The sequence below is a fragment of the Triturus cristatus genome, chromosome 9 (genome assembly GCF_964204655.1).
Source record: "Triturus cristatus chromosome 9, aTriCri1.1, whole genome shotgun sequence".
Lineage (NCBI taxonomy): Eukaryota > Metazoa > Chordata > Amphibia > Caudata > Salamandridae > Triturus > Triturus cristatus.
Genome location: NC_140592.1, coordinates 853,494,322 through 853,511,955, shown reverse-complemented (window position 1 = coordinate 853,511,955; position 17,634 = coordinate 853,494,322). Strand labels below are relative to the sequence as shown.

The 17,634-nt window shown below is 45.6% G+C and overlaps 1 protein-coding gene across 2 annotated transcripts in view; it reads right to left on the bottom strand.

Moving 5' to 3' along the window:
• The window catches only part of CDC42BPB (CDC42 binding protein kinase beta), a 1,057,701-nt gene that overhangs the window by 531,116 nt on the left and 508,951 nt on the right, over positions 1-17,634 (bottom strand). For both annotated transcript variants that reach the window (XM_085626326.1, XM_085626327.1), the window contains exons 15-16: positions 3,605-3,849; positions 3,375-3,480 (exon numbers count right to left, since the gene is read on the bottom strand). In XM_085626326.1, the coding sequence (XP_085482452.1) occupies positions 3,375-3,480; positions 3,605-3,849 (351 nt within the window). The remainder of the gene's footprint in view (positions 1-3,374; positions 3,481-3,604; positions 3,850-17,634) is intronic.

Here is a 17,634-nt window from a genome sequence, read left to right as displayed (position 1 = left end):
GTCCGGTGAAGTGTTCAGACCACTGGCTTCCCCCAGTTCGTCTGCCCAGTCCTGTGAAAGTTGGCCCTGGATGGCCATAGGGTCCTCAGACCCCTCCCAGTCGCCCCCATCATCCGATTCCTGATAAAACAGGAGGAATGATCGGAGCCGGGCGGTAGATGAAACGCTCATCCATCGGTACCGGGCGGCGCCGGGTCCGGACAGGGGCTAAACCGGGGAACGGCGTCGTCCGGAGACGGCGCTGGAGGTGGAACCGGTGTCGGCGCCGGCGGAGGAGGCGTTGTGAGGTCGACCGGCGCCGACAGAGATCCAGGCCTAGATTCCTCGGGGACCTGCGGCGTCGGGACCGAAGTCGTCGACGGCGCCGGAGCCGCCGGCACGCGAGGTCACCCAGTCGAGCCCACGGGGCCCGAAGGCGCGCCGGCAGGCGTCGACGGCAGAGCCAGGCCCCTCATGGCCGAGAGGAAGGCACTGACCTCCGCCGGAGTCGCGTCAGTCCCAGGGACCGGCAGGTATGGAGACGGACGCGGCGGGACCACCCTGACCCTCGGCCGAGTCGCGCGACCGGCGAGGGGAGTCCGAAGAGCGGTGTCGCCTCTTGGACTTCTTTGATCGCTTCGACTTGCCCGACGAGCGATGATGGTGACTGCGGCTCCGCGACCGGTCCTTGGATCTCCTCCTGGAGCCGAGTGCCGAAGCTCGAGAAGCTTACGGGACCGCTCCCGCCTAGCATTCGAGGTCAAGGCCTGACAATCGGGGCACGACTCCGCGTCGTTGTCGGCCCCCAGGCAGTACAGGCACCGGCGATGGTGGTCCGTCACCGACATCAGTCGATGACAGGAGTCACAGGCTTTAAACCCAGGTATCCTACCGGCACCAGAGTCGAGTCGACAGAAGACCAAAAAGAGTCAAAAAGTTTAGTCAAAAATTGACTAAGGGGTCAGCTCTTCCCGGATCGGCACTGTCTGGCGCGTGAAAAAGAAGAACTGACGTCCGCGCGCGAGGGCGACGTCTAAGTACTCCGACGACGTCATTCCGGCGCACGACGCCAACGACGGACGCGGAGCCGCAGACAACGCCTAGCGACGCGCAAGGGGTATTGCTACAAAAATCTTTCTGGATCCAGCCTGACGCCTGGGGATATTCGAAGGTGAGGAATCTAACTAACGTGTTTCTTTCAGATAGGATGATACTGGTGTTAGAATTTCAGAGCAAGAGCTCTCCAGAGCCATGTTATCTTTTTATAATAAGACTCTCAAAATTTCTCCTTTATTTGCAAGCAAGAAAACAAACCCTAGTTCTTCCCACATTGAACATTTGATTGCAAACATTCTATGTTGATTGAAATTGGACTTGACCTGATAGAGCAACAGTTTTAACTGAGCACCATTAAGTGTGGTCATCTCCAGTGCAGCAAAGCATCCTCTAAATGAATGTGAAAAGATGAATGGTCATGATCGAGTCATCAGGGGAGGGTGCTAAAAGATTGTGTCAAGGAGGGGTGTGTAACTCAATGCATTCGCTAATCCACCAGTTATCAACATGCAATAAATCTGACCAGTTAGGTACAATCGAAACAGCAGCACTTTTGACTAAGGCGGCTTGCCCCCTCAGTGACTCAGGACAGAATAGGCAACAAATTAGGTTTCTGAGAAACTATATGTGCATCTTGACTCCCCTTATAGAAAATGCTTTTGTTTGTGTCCTGTTAAGCAGACATTCTAGATGGCTCTTCAGAGACCGTATTTCTATATCAATAAAAGTGCAGCCATGCACCCTATGGTTGTTCCAATGAGATCACTTTTTGAAATTATACAGGCCAGCTTCTTGCAAGTTGCTACCAGAACTGGGGACATGGTTTGAACCACTGAGCATTGTGACATAGAATGCCTGGGTTGGCACAAGAAAAACAAGGATATTGCAACACAAAAGCCATATGTCACAGAATTGTGGAGTATGAAAAACACTCATTCCACAACAATCATTAGAAAAGGGGAAATTGGCGACATTACACACTTGGAAAGAGGGACAATAAGCCAGGTATGTGTATGCCCTCGTGTGTGTAAAGTATTTGTATTCAGGTCTCTGAATTTAGATACTTTGGGAAACAATTCCTAGTGTCACCACTAGGTAACAGTGATACTGTATGACAAGCATTTGCAATGCAATAGTCTCGTATTTGTTAAAGTGAGAGCTATTGGAGTTGAAAATAAATGTTTTTTACTTTTGTTTATTTATTTGCAGTGGAGTTATTACATTTGCATAACACTATTGCCAATGCTATAAAAAAGCTAAAGTATAACACATTGTCATTTTTAACGCCAACAGCACTAACTTTAACAAATGCGAGACCTATTTATTTGGAAATGCAATTGGTCTTGCATTTGTTGGAGTTGGAGTTATTGGCATTATAGATGGCAATCTTTTTTTTTTCTAGCCATGTTGCAAGGTGCAGTACCATATGTGGCCAAAAGAGGTCCCATGGGCCCTCTTTTGGTCAATATGGTACCACACTCTGCAGAAGATATGGTAAATTCACCCTAGCCATAATGCATTGCACGCAGGACTGTACCACGAGTACATTCAAGCAGCTATGCCCATAAATATAATTAGTAGCTTTGAAATGTGACAAAAGAATTATTATATTAGTTCCGGATCAGGTTGTACTCTGTGTGGAGCTGACAAAGTGACATTTATAGAAGGTCTCATATAAATGTGAGATGTGCTAGTGAGTAAAGAAAAAACACTGCCAGCCTTGCTTAGCACCAAGCGTGTGTCCTGCCTGAAGCCTTTTAAAAACAAAAAAAGAGTGCTCTGACGCTTTAATTAAAACATAGGGAGTAATAACATATGTAACAGGGGTGTCCTCTAGGGAGGTTACAAGAAGAGACAAGGCGGTACGAAGGAGGGACTTTTAAGCCTATTGACCAATAAAACTCCACCATTTACAAAGGACAGGGACAGGAGGCAATCTAAAAAGATGGGTGGAAAGTGAGTGGAGCTTTATGCCCAAATCCGGAATATAGCATGTCTCGAAAAGACAACGCAAGCACTGCCTAGGTGAAACCTAAAAAGTGTTAACGGTTAATTGTTTGCTTGCGGGTCACTGTACTGTCAATCACAAAGAAGTTAGAAACACAAAGTGAATGAATTGATATCAGTTGCTATTATTGTTTGAAAACAATTTAGTGCATGGCAAAATACCAATGGAAGTGTTGCATCTGAGAATTGAATGACAAAACGGTAAATAACCCATTCTAAACTGTCCAATGCAATAACAAAGTAAAAGGAGGACTGCAACACGTACTGAAAATACTTGAATAAAGAAAAGTAAGGGTTACAGTATTATAAATACTAAACAATTGAATGTTTACCCTTTCCGTTTCTGAAGATAACTTTTTGTTTTCTTCGTGCAGCATTGTTCTTTCTCGTTCATATTTCTCCTTGATCGTCCCGACAGCTTCCTCCATCTCACTTTGCCTGAAGAAAAACAGACAGTAACTCGATTATGCTTTGCCCACTCTAGCTAACATCACTGCAAAATAAAGCGCTTAACTATCCAACTGGGAAAAAAACGTAAATATTTATATGTTCATTAACTCACCGCTCGCGCTTCGCCTTCTCCATTTTGTCTCTGAGCATCATGATTTCTTTCTGGAGTGCTAAATGTTGGCTTTCCCCATCGTGTATGCCCTTTTTTACTTGTTTTAGTTCTATGATATGCGATGCCTCTCGCCTTACAAGTTCCTCTTCATAAAATAGTATCTTCTTGTCCAGTTCTGATTTAATCTTGGAAATCTCCTGCTGATGCTCCAAAGAGGCTCCTGCAGACCGGCCTCCCTGCTTTAACTAAAAGAAGCAAATAAATAAAAAAAATAATAGAGAATCATTTTTAATTACCTATAAGACATTTTTAATGAATTAGGTACAACTTTAAAATAACAACAAGAAGTTATATAGCAGCCTGAAACTCAAAGTACTGTTTTCAAGTAATCACAATATAAACTAATATCTTTCAAATAAATTAGCCACTATCTCTCCAGTATACACCAAAGCGCTATGCCGGCCCAGGCTGAAGACAGATGCACCCATGCATTATCAGGCAGCAGCCATTTTTTCCCCCTTCGTTATTTACTGTTCCAAGATGGTGGACGTAACTTTGAGCGGTTAATTACAAAATATTATATATGTGAAAGTGCATTTTCTAAATTGAGTAGTCCAGCAGCAAATGACAGCTCCTTGTCCTGACAAGCTACTTTACAAATATATATAAATACTGCAGAGAACTGTGATTGGAGTAATTTGGTGCGCAACAGAGGAGTTGGTGAATAGGGAAGGAGTGAAAAAAAACACAAACGATCAGGGTGGTAAAACAATGGATGACGTGGAAAGTGGGAGCAACACAGAGTGTGGAGGGTGGAAGGTGGTATTTGGTGGTGGAGGGGAGGGAGCACTACACAATGGAGAGTGCAAGAAAACTTATGAACTCTCATGGAGTGTGGATGAAAAAAGAAAAAGTAGTTTCCTGAATGTGGCCAGTGTAAGGATACACGTCATTCAATAAAAAGGATGGTAGAGAAGCCCCTCCAGGGAAGGCACAAACACAAGAAGGGGAAGGAAAGGTATTGATTAAGAAACGAGCAAATGTGCAAGACAAGACAGTCAAACAATGGTAAGCCATGGGCTAGCCATAAGCGTATTGTACGACATGCTATGGACCACAAGAGTTTGTTCCCAAACAAAAAAATACTCAAATATAAAAAAATGCTGTTGTCATGCAAGCTGAATATAAGTGTCAATTGATATCAAACTGTCAAGGCAGAATACAGATATTGACGTTCATGAAATTTTAGGAATCAAGAAGAGGTTTTACGGTTTGGAGATTCAGAACTCCCTATCCACTACCCCATGCAATAGTTTTCATAACATCAGAAGCTTAGTGCCTGCTAAATAAATATAAGTTGTATTCTGTTGGTGGAATAAGCACTAGCTCCTCAACCGAGAGCTCTGTGAGCTCATGGAGAAGCCATCTAAATACTTAATGTCTTGCAGCTCAATATTGTAGAATATGGTGTTGACACTGAGGTCACAGGCAGAGATACCCGGACTTAAGCCAAAGTCCTCAACATTAAGTGAGATTTTAATGTTGTATGTCATATGCTTTGATGGTGCGAGAAGCAGGAGACACAAAAAAAGTCACTATTTAACTTCCTGTCCACCCCACCCCACCCCCACTCCCAACACCGAATTCACACTTCCTGATGGGAACTGTAATGCTGACTAAAAGACAGAAAGAATATAAAAACAGATCAAAAATGTTCCTACCCGACAAAATGCTTGGTAAAGCCACAAACTCTAATTTGTGCTATGCAAAAAGGGATAGATACTGCTTCTGGAATTCTCAGAGGATAAGGGTCAGTTATCCTATTCTTATTACAATCAATGCAGGTTTCTCCTGATGTATTTTTTGTGGTAAATTTAGATTAATGTACCCAAGTTGATTAATTTAGTTAACTATACATGTGCAAGAGGGAAAACATTGCCTCCAAAGCCTTGTTTCTATAATAAATATATTGCATATTGTTTGGGGATCGATTCCCGATAATGTATGGTTTGTTGCGCTTGCATATTCACGCACAGTTTCCTGAAATGTCAGGTTTAAGTTGATTTCGTTTTTTATTTTTCTGAGCGCCCCGCTAAGATCAACAGGATATTCTCGAGAGCCTTTGTCTCCTGTCCACGCTGTTAATTTCTAGCAGCCAATTTCACCACATGCTGTGAAGTTGCCAATCTCTGTCTGCTTTCTTGGAGAAAGCTCTGCAAGTCATGACATCCTGTATTTCTTGCCTCTGCTGAACACTTAGAGTGCATGCGCCTTACTAAATTTGAAGTGCCGAAATAAATGGAGGGACACGACCATCTTTACCCGCCTCCTACTGGCAAAACAGGTAATTTTTTATCGGCGGAAGGCTGATTCACCGCCTTTACTTGAATCCTGGCGCTGAACAGCACTGCACTGGACCCATGCAGAGAACAAAGACCTTCATAAGAAAGAGAGTAACGCTCTGTGTAAACATCCAAGAGTTGAGGATTGGGACGCTTTCTGGAAGACTTGAGGGGGGCTGTCCAAGGATGATGTCTTGCTCATTTAAACGGTCACAGGAACTTCTTGGTTGGGTATTCCCAGCCTCATGAAGGTCGATCTGCAACCTGTGCTTTTTGCCCCCACTAGACCACTTTCGACATGGTCCTGACAGCACAAGCTAAGTGGTACCACTGACCGCCAACCCACCCTTCAGAGGATAGCCAGGACTGAGTTGTCTTTTGATGGGGCTTGAACTGATCGGCCTTACCCACCCCTTTAAGTCACTGGCATGTGACCCAATGGCTGTCCCTCTCTCCCCCTCAGTCAAAATATTGCGCACCTAATAATTTGTTATCTCCTGGAGCTCACGTCCTGGTCGCCAGACATTTGTGTCAGAACCAGCTGAAGCAGCTGTTCTCGTTTAGAATTTGTAATGAACTATGACCTTCAGAATCAGAACCACATTTGCCATGTTGAATTTTTCCTTTTTTTTAATAAAAAAAAACACTTGGTCAAACAAAAATTCAAAAGAATCTTGCTTTTTTCAGTGCTACTAAGCAGCTGAAGAATAACAACATGAGGTATTCACCTGTTAACAATCTATCAGTTTGGGAGCACTGCATTCTCTATGTACAATGTACAGGGCCCACTGATTCCAAGGCCAGGTTCATTCACTCTGAAGGAACTCCCACAGCTAGCTCTCCACTGGAGTAGAATGGAGACGAGGATTGTCAAATTATATTCGCTTGTATGGAGGCTGTTTGCACTATAAAAACCCCCGTTTTTAAAATAATTTTTAAAGCTACTTTGGCTAAACACCTGTTGTGTAAGTAAATTTGCATTGCTGTAATTGAGTAGTCTGAAATTCTGTGCCATATTAAATGGTATAAGCAGGACAAGAACATGCCTTTCACCTACAATGGTTGCATTTATCCGCCTCATCATCAATATCACCGAAAAGGAGATAATCTTCAAATGGTATATCTCAGAATTGTGATTTAGCATCAGGGAAAATCCTGACAAACTATGAGGAACGTATAAGATGGTGACTACTATGCCAACAGGCCTCTCCCAAATGTTCAAAATTTAAAACTTGAAAGAATACATAATTCAGGAAATGAGCTACAACTAGTGCTTCAATCCAGCAAATATCAGCAAGTTTATTCTTATATACAATCAGCCCAACTGAGCATGTATACATGAGCCATATAGTGCTTGGGAGGAAGAATGCACTCTTATTAGGCACATATCCAGATTTTAAACAATCATACCAACATTCTGCAAATTCTGTCTGTCCTAGGGATCAGCAGTTCCACCAGTAGAATAGCCTTTCACAGGAAAGCAAATTCTCATGAAGTCATAAGCAAAAATCCTATTCCTAAGGCATCAAAGCTTTCTTCTTCGTGTGAGATATAGGTTGATGAAGCCGGACTGCTACAGAAAACTTGATAGCACAGTGTTATGCCATTTTTTGAGGCTGCGGACGCATTATAGCTTCCTTGCAGGGGGTATATCCATCAGTAGGTCAAAGAGGTCACTGGATTAGTCTAGTGCTCTCAGGTATTGCTACGTATGCCAGAGCCTGCTGTCTGCTGCAGTCAGATCCACCACACAGTGACCTAAAAAGGCATTCAAGTAGGTACTGGTGACCTGGATCTCAGTTCGTCATTTATATTTCTTGCAAGCTGAAGTACATCATTTGGTAATATGGGGCTTGCTGAAGGAGAAGGGATTTCATATTACTTTTTGGATTCTTGGGGGTGAGTGATTTACTTTCTCAGCATGGGAACTACAAGTCTCTAAGCATGAAGAAAAGGAAAATGTTACTTACCCTGTAAGCATCTGTTTGTGGTAGGCAGTGCTGTAGTTTCACATAATGTGCATATTACTGCCATTTAGTGTTGGGCTTTGACAAGTGCAACTTGTTTTTGCTTGAAGTCTTTTCGAGTCACAAGGTGTGGTGATTCCACCTATTGCAGATAATGCGCATGGGCATCAGCTCCATAGTTAGATTGTTTTTCTAAACGGAGGGCAAAGATGCAGCTGGAGCAGACAGATACTTCTTTACTTTTATTCCATGGAAGGTTATGCAGTTCCTATATAAAGAAAGAAGGATAGCAATAGCCCATGTATCGGCTAAAGAGAGTAAGGTGTGTCTCCAAGGTCAAGGTGAGTGTGTAGAGTGAGGAGAGGGTACTCCTTGTTGTGATACTTAGTGCCCTCACACACCCTTGCGGATGTTTAGCATCATCATTGGGCACAATTGCTCCTCGTGGGGGTGGCGCTGCAGTCCCTCACGGGCCCTTGATTAGGGGCTCTCTGTTGGAGTTCTTTTAGGAGTTGCCGCATTTGTGAGTGTGGGTGTGTGGGTCAGAGCGTGCTAGTGAGTGCAGGTATTAAAATTGAGACAGGGTCCAAAAATAATTTTTAATTGGGAGGTCCCTGGTTCAAATTAAAAGATTGACGGGGATGGAGATGCACGGTAGTGCTTATTATGAGAGGGGAAACTGAACAAAATAATGTCCCACTTCTCTCAACCCGTATGGTGTGATAACAAAAAGTGCTATTAGAAAAGTTAGGTCAACATGTTTCGCGCTTTTAGATGGTCCCTATTGGATCCAGGAGCGCTTCGTCAGGACCAAAAGAAGAAATTTTATAAGGGTGGGTTCGGGAAGAGACAGCCCGTAATCCCATCCGTTACCTTGGTCTGGTACGCTTGACATTTCGTGGACAGAATCCGTTTTTATACGAAATTCATGTTCTCAGCCCAAGGGGAGACATAAGAAGGAACAAGGGGGGGGGGGAAAGGAAAAAAGATAGAGGTAGTATTATATCAAGGTTATAGATATTGCCATGCCACGAGTGCACTAGAAGTTAAATAGTGCCCAGTGCATGAGGGCCCACCGAATGTTATACAGTGGTCATGCTGCTGAGGTGGCCGGGAAACCACCTGATGGGAATGGGCAAGTTGCCCATAGTAGGGGGTGCTCAAAAGGTAGAATCGCGACACACGAGGTGAAGAAATGACATTGAAAAACGACCCTGAAAAGGTGCTGCATAGGGGCCGGTGTGCATCAATCCCGTCACGAGCGAAAGTGCGATGCTCAGGCGCCCGGGTGTCAGCTGTTATAAGGGGGAGGATATGGTTCTAATAACCAGGATAAAGGCTCAGATCTAAAACGGTGGTGCGCGTGCAGGGCTAAGGAGGAAAACCCTGTGAGAGCCTTGTCCGCAGTGCCCTAGCTATAGAGTGCAGGGATCGAATGGTATCAATATAACATGCACCCCTAAGTAGCTATGTGAGTGCCCGTATGTACCCAACTGGATAAGAAGGTGGTGCATGGCGACGGCGTCTGAGCCTCACCAGGAGTTAAGGAGTGGGTTCGCTGGCAACGAGCAAGTGGGAGCTCAGGTCTATAAAGTGAAGAGAAATGGCGCTAGAGGGGCTGCCGGTGGGGTGCGGGTGCGGAGTGACCATGCTGCTAAGTGCACGGATAGTTGGTCAATCAATGAGGTTAAAAAATACAATAATATGTAAGAATAACAAAGCATAAGGCGCGGGCGCAAGCCTACCCCCTCCTATTCAGTGGTGGGCTCCGTCAGCGTGAGCCGCGTGGTAAGGCTGCAAAAAGTAAAACAGTACACTCGGTAAGTAAACAGAGTTGGTACCTGGATGTAGGCAGCTGCTGGGGCGTCCCGAGTCGCTGGTGCTAATACTTACATCGTCGTATGCCTTACGGAGCGGGAAGACCTACCCGTGCGGTGGTTCAGCCGGTAACATCGGTGTGTGATGGCCAAAGCTAAATATAGTATATCCGGGTAGGCGCGTCTCCCTGGCTGGTGACGTCAAGACGTCCGGCACGGCGGAACGGACTACTAGTGGGCGGCTCGCCGGGTGCTTGGATAGTAACAGCCGCGGCCATATTGGAAGGGTCATACATGGCCTGGTCGAACATGAGTGTAAACGGAGGGTGCGAGGAGGGAGGAGCCCCTTCCTCCAAGATCCTACCGCTGCGCTAGACAGGATGAAATCCGGGGAATATAAAAACCGGACTTCGAGTTAGTAGGTCCACAAGCGGACTAAGAATTTGAACTCTTACACGGACCCCTGGTCAACAATGTCCCTATGTAGATCCAGTGTGTGTGGACATAGTGTATGGGTTAAGATAACACAACATGGGGGTGAGAGGGAGATGCAGAAGAAACCGCGCTGTTCTCTAGGTGTGTGGAGTTAGAGTATGTGAGAGGACTACTCTCCTAATTGTATGGGGAACTAACGCCCATCTTGTTTATTAATGTCAAGATCATGGGTGGATGACTCTGCCGTATAATACGGTCATGTAGATAATGTGAGCCCATGCTCACCGGTACAGCGATAGACATTCAGCATCATATTCATGATGCTTGATCTCGTAGGTTGTCAAGTGGTGGTGCTCAATGATATGTTAGCTAAGATCATCTCATGGTTGTTCTAACGAGATAATTCCACCCAGGGGATGTCATCATTCAATCCCCCATTGTTACTCTTTAATTTAAACACCCATCGTTGTTCCTGCCTGAACAGTGTGGCTGCTGACCATGTGGGATTGGATTCAATGATGGTCCATCGCAAACTTTCAGGGGGGTGATTCTTTTCTAGAAAGTGACTTTGTAGTTTGGTAGCTGTGCGTTTGCACCGGATCGTGCTCTTGTGCTCACCGATTCGTGTTTTGATTGGTCTCATAGTCATGCCAATGTATCTTGAGCCACAGGGGCAGGTAATCATATATACACAGTTTTTCGTATTGCAGTTGGTGTGATGTAGTTGCTTCCATGGTTTCGCGAGTCCCAGGTCAATTTCTTTGGTGGCGCTGGTCAGTGGGCATACTGTACAGGACCCACATGGATAGTGGCCAATTACCGGGGGCAGGTTCCATAGAGTTGGTTGGATATTGATTGTATTCTTAGGGCGTGTGTGAACTAGTATGTCTCTTAGATTTTGTGTCCTCTTGAAAGCAAAGAGGGGTTTTGGACCTTGTTGAAACTCCCCAGTCTCCAAGATCTTCCAATGCTTCTTAATTATCCTCTGAATTTTGTTGGAATTCGGGGTAAAAGATGTTACACATGTTAGTGTCTCTGAGATGGTTTTCTCTTTGGTTTCCAGTAGAGCTTCTCTATGGTTGTTTCTGGCTCTTTTCCGTGCTTGTTTTATAATTTTCCTTGGGTACTCTCTTTGCGTCAAGTTCTCTGTAAGAGTGTCTGCCTCTTTTTCAAATTCCAGAATGGTATTACAATTGCGGCGCAGGCGGAGGAATTGTCCAACCGGTAGGTTATTTCTTAGAGCCTTAGGATGGTGACTCTGGAATAGGAGTAAACTATTCCTGTCCGTGGGCTTTTTATAGTTAGTGGTCATCAGACAACCCTCTTTAAGGGATATCAGTAGGTCCAGAAATGGTATTGATTCTGAAGACTGTGTGCCTACAAATTTAAGGTAAGGGTTGAGTGTGTTCACCCATGTGAAGAAGGTTTGACATGTTTCTTCGTCCCCTTTCCAAAAGATGATAATGTCATCGATATATCTGCGCCATAACATGATGTTGTTCTTATATGGGTTGGTTTCTGTCAAGATGTGTTCCTCTTCAAAATGTGCCATGTATAGGCAGGCCAGACTCGGCGCGAAGGTGCTCCCCATACTGGTGCCCTGTGTTTGGTGATAGAGGTTATTTCCAAAAGCAAAAAAGTTCTCCTTAAGTGCTATTGTCGCACAGTCACAGATGAAGGTGACCGGAGTTGGTGATGTCCATGGGTCGATGTTCCGAAGTGCCTGTTCAAGGACCGCCAGTGTGGCATCTTGGGGAATGTTAGTGTATAACGCTTCCACGTCTAAGGTCACCAAGAGGTTGATAGATTCCGGTGTAGTAAAACCCTCAATGAGGTTGAGCACCTCAGTGGTGTCTCTCAGGTACGTCGGGGTCTCAGTTACCAGGGGGCGTAGAAACACATCACAGAACTTACTCAGGGGTTCCAGCAGGGAATTGATCCCGGACACAATCGGTCTCCCAGGTGGGGGGGAGACTCCCTTGTGAATCTTCGGGAGACAATAGAAATATGGTATACGTGGCTTGTTGTTTAAAAGGAATAAAGCCTCCTCTTTAGTAATCCATCCCTCTGCCTCTCCTTCAGATGTCAAATGTTGTATCATGGTGGAGAGGCGTGTAGTAGGGTCTTCATTGATGGATTCATAGTACCTCGTATTAGATAACTGCCGTAGGCATTCCTCATCATAGACATCTTTGTCCTGGACGACAATGGCGCCTCCCTTGTCTGCGGGTTTTAATATGGTGGTATCTTCCTCTGTCAGATGTCTGAGGAGTGATCTTTCTTTTCTCGAGAGGTTATCAAACGGGCGAGTAGGGACGATGTTGTTTATCTCCTTCAAGACAGCTTGTTCAAATGTTAGTACTTCATTTAAGGTCATGGCTGCTGTGGGGGTAAATTTGGATTTGTTCCTCAGGCCCGACCCGATCGATGGGGTCTCAGGTTTGTCTTGGAAGAAGGCTCTTAGGCGGACTTTCCGAAAAAACTGATGTAGTTCTTGTTGCAGGGTAAAGTCGTCTTCCTTCGGTGTCGGGACAAATCCCAGGCCCTTTTCCAGTAGTGCATTCTCATCTTCAGTAAGAGGCCTTGAGGATAAGTTAACCACTAAGGTCTTGTGGTCTTGCTTCGTAAGACCATCGGTTCTGGGTCCTGCCAATGGACGGTCTTGGTTGTTCCTCTTCTTTTTCCTCTGCCTCTGCCCCTCCCTCTGTTGAGAAAAGGTGGGATCCGATATTGATGGTAATTGGGTATCGGGTTATGTCCCATGGGACCGTTCCATATAGGTTGGGGACCCATCCATGGTCCTTGGTACAGTGGTGTCTGGAATGGGTGCGTAGGGAACCCTTGGAACAATGGTGGTGGGGGTGGTTGGTGTCTGTATCCACCTCTAGGTCTTGACTGTCTGGTGTCGTAGTTGGACTCACTACCAGTGGAATCTGACCTCCCGGAACTGCGGCTGCTGACATCATCAGAGGAGGTATCTACATTGGAGAACACATAGTCATCTTTGGTATAAGGATAGATTTTCTCCTTATCAAACCGTTTTACGTCTTTTTGCAATTGACTGATCTTCTGTTTAGTTAAATACTCTTTGTGTTCATTCATTTCGAGATTGATCTCTGAAAGTTTTGATTTAAATGCTGTTATAGAAATCCCAGTCTTAAGTCTGTTCTCAGACAGGTTGATTTGGATGAGTAAATCGTCTGACAGGCGTTTCGCTGTGTTTATGATTAGTATTAGCCAATCGCGTGTGCATTTCCAGGATATTCTCGACCATTCACGGCGGAATGTCAGATCTTCCAAGAATATCCTGGGGGCATTATGACAGAATATTTGAGAGCCAACATCGCTCCCAATGGCCTTTTGATAACTCTGGCCCCCAGGATATTCTTGGAAGATCTGACATTCCGCCGTGAATGGTCGAGAATATCCTGGAAATGCACACGCGATTGGCTAATACTAATCATAAACACAGCGAAACGCCTGTCAGACGATTTACTCATCCAAATCAACCTGTCTGAGAACAGACTTAAGACTGGGATTTCTATAACAGCATTTAAATCAAAACTTTCAGAGATCAATCTCGAAATGAATGAACACAAAGAGTATTTAACTAAACAGAAGATCAGTCAATTGCAAAAAGACGTAAAACGGTTTGATAAGGAGAAAATCTATCCTTATACCAAAGATGACTATGTGTTCTCCAATGTAGATACCTCCTCTGATGATGTCAGCAGCCGCAGTTCCGGGAGGTCAGATTCCACTGGTAGTGAGTCCAACTACGACACCAGACAGTCAAGACCTAGAGGTGGATACAGACACCAACCACCCCCACCACCATTGTTCCAAGGGTTCCCTACGCACCCATTCCAGACACCACTGTACCAAGGACCATGGATGGGTCCCCAACCTATATGGAACGGTCCCATGGGACATAACCCGATACCCAATTACCATCAATATCAGATCCCACCTTTTCTCAACAGAGGGAGGGGCAGAGGCAGAGGAAAAAGAAGAGGAACAACCAAGACCGTCCATTGGCAGGACCCAGAACCGATGGTCTTACGAAGCAAGACCACAAGACCTTAGTGGTTAACTTATCCTCAAGGCCTCTTACTGAAGATGAGAATGCACTACTGGAAAAGGGCCTGGGATTTGTCCCGACACCGAAGGAAGACGACTTTACCCTGCAACAAGAACTACATCAGTTTTTTCGGAAAGTCCGCCTAAGAGCCTTCTTCCAAGACAAACCTGAGACCCCATCGATCGGGTCGGGCCTGAGGAACAAATCCAAATTTACCCCCACAGCAGCCATGACCTTAAATGAAGTACTAACATTTGAACAAGCTGTCTTGAAGGAGATAAACAACATCGTCCCTACTCGCCCGTTTGATAACCTCTCGAGAAAAGAAAGATCACTCCTCAGACATCTGACAGAGGAAGATACCACCATATTAAAACCCGCAGACAAGGGAGGCGCCATTGTCGTCCAGGACAAAGATGTCTATGATGAGGAATGCCTACGGCAGTTATCTAATACGAGGTACTATGAATCCATCAATGAAGACCCTACTACACGCCTCTCCACCATGATACAACATTTGACATCTGAAGGAGAGGCAGAGGGATGGATTACTAAAGAGGAGGCTTTATTCCTTTTAAACAACAAGCCACGTATACCATATTTCTATTGTCTCCCGAAGATTCACAAGGGAGTCTCCCCCCCACCTGGGAGACCGATTGTGTCCGGGATCAATTCCCTGCTGGAACCCCTGAGTAAGTTCTGTGATGTGTTTCTACGCCCCCTGGTAACTGAGACCCCGACGTACCTGAGAGACACCACTGAGGTGCTCAACCTCATTGAGGGTTTTACTACACCGGAATCTATCAACCTCTTGGTGACCTTAGACGTGGAAGCGTTATACACTAACATTCCCCAAGATGCCACACTGGCGGTCCTTGAACAGGCACTTCGGAACATCGACCCATGGACATCACCAACTCCGGTCACCTTCATCTGTGACTGTGCGACAATAGCACTTAAGGAGAACTTTTTTGCTTTTGGAAATAACCTCTATCACCAAACACAGGGCACCAGTATGGGGAGCACCTTCGCGCCGAGTCTGGCCTGCCTATACATGGCACATTTTGAAGAGGAACACATCTTGACAGAAACCAACCCATATAAGAACAACATCATGTTATGGCGCAGATATATCGATGACATTATCATCTTTTGGAAAGGGGACGAAGAAACATGTCAAACCTTCTTCACATGGGTGAACACACTCAACCCTTACCTTAAATTTGTAGGCACACAGTCTTCAGAATCAATACCATTTCTGGACCTACTGATATCCCTTAAAGAGGGTTGTCTGATGACCACTAACTATAAAAAGCCCACGGACAGGAATAGTTTACTCCTATTCCAGAGTCACCATCCTAAGGCTCTAAGAAATAACCTACCGGTTGGACAATTCCTCCGCCTGCGCCGCAATTGTAATACCATTCTGGAATTTGAAAAAGAGGCAGACACTCTTACAGAGAACTTGACGCAAAGAGAGTACCCAAGGAAAATTATAAAACAAGCACGGAAAAGAGCCAGAAACAACCATAGAGAAGCTCTACTGGAAACCAAAGAGAAAACCATCTCAGAGACACTAACATGTGTAACATCTTTTACCCCGAATTCCAACAAAATTCAGAGGATAATTAAGAAGCATTGGAAGATCTTGGAGACTGGGGAGTTTCAACCAGGTCCAAAACCCCTCTTTGCTTTCAAGAGGACACAAAATCTAAGAGACATACTAGTTCACACACGCCCTAAGAATACAATCAATATCCAACCAACTCTATGGAACCTGCCCCCGGTAATTGGCCACTATCCATGTGGGTCCTGTACAGTATGCCCACTGACCAGCGCCACCAAAGAAATTGACCTGGGACTCGCGAAACCATGGAAGCAACTACATCACACCAACTGCAATACGAAAAACTGTGTATATATGATTACCTGCCCCTGTGGCTCAAGATACATTGGCATGACTATGAGACCAATCAAAACACGAATCGGTGAGCACAAGAGCACGATCCGGTGCAAACGCACAGCTACCAAACTACAAAGTCACTTTCTAGAAAAGAATCACCCCCCTGAAAGTTTGCGATGGACCATCATTGAATCCAATCCCACATGGTCAGCAGCCACACTGTTCAGGCAGGAACAACGATGGGTGTTTAAATTAAAGAGTAACAATGGGGGATTGAATGATGACATCCCCTGGGTGGAATTATCTCGTTAGAACAACCATGAGATGATCTTAGCTAACATATCATTGAGCACCACCACTTGACAACCTACGAGATCAAGCATCATGAATATGATGCTGAATGTCTATCGCTGTACCGGTGAGCATGGGCTCACATTATCTACATGACCGTATTATACGGCAGAGTCATCCACCCATGATCTTGACATTAATAAACAAGATGGGCGTTAGTTCCCCATACAATTAGGAGAGTAGTCCTCTCACATACTCTAACTCCACACACCTAGAGAACAGCGCGGTTTCTTCTGCATCTCCCTCTCACCCCCATGTTGTGTTATCTTAACCCATACACTATGTCCACACACACTGGATCAACATAGGGACATCGTTGACCAGGGGTCCGTGTAAGAGTTCAAATTCTTAGTCCGCTTGTGGACCTACTAACTCGAAGTCCGGTTTTTATATTCCCCGGATTTCATCCTGTCTAGCGCAGCGGTAGGATCTTGGAGGAAGGGGCTCCTCCCTCCTCGCACCCTCCGTTTACACTCATGTTCGACCAGGCCATGTATGACCCTTCCAATATGGCCGCGGCTGTTACTATCCAAGCACCCGGCGAGCCGCCCACTAGTAGTCCGTTCCGCCGTGCCGGACGTCTTGACGTCACCAGCCAGGGAGACGCGCCTACCCGGATATACTATATTTAGCTTTGGCCATCACACACCGATGTTACCGGCTGAACCACCGCACGGGTAGGTCTTCCCGCTCCGTAAGGCATACGACGATGTAAGTATTAGCACCAGCGACTCGGGACGCCCCAGCAGCTGCCTACATCCAGGTACCAACTCTGTTTACTTACCGAGTGTACTGTTTTACTTTTTGCAGCCTTACCACGCGGCTCACGCTGACGGAGCCCACCACTGAATAGGAGGGGGTAGGCTTGCGCCCGCGCCTTATGCTTTGTTATTCTTACATATTATTGTATTTTTTAACCTCATTGATTGACCAACTATCCGTGCACTTAGCAGCATGGTCACTCCGCACCCGCACCCCACCGGCAGCCCCTCTAGCGCCATTTCTCTTCACTTTATAGACCTGAGCTCCCACTTGCTCGTTGCCAGCGAACCCACTCCTTAACTCCTGGTGAGGCTCAGACGCCGTCGCCATGCACCACCTTCTTATCCAGTTGGGTACATACGGGCACTCACA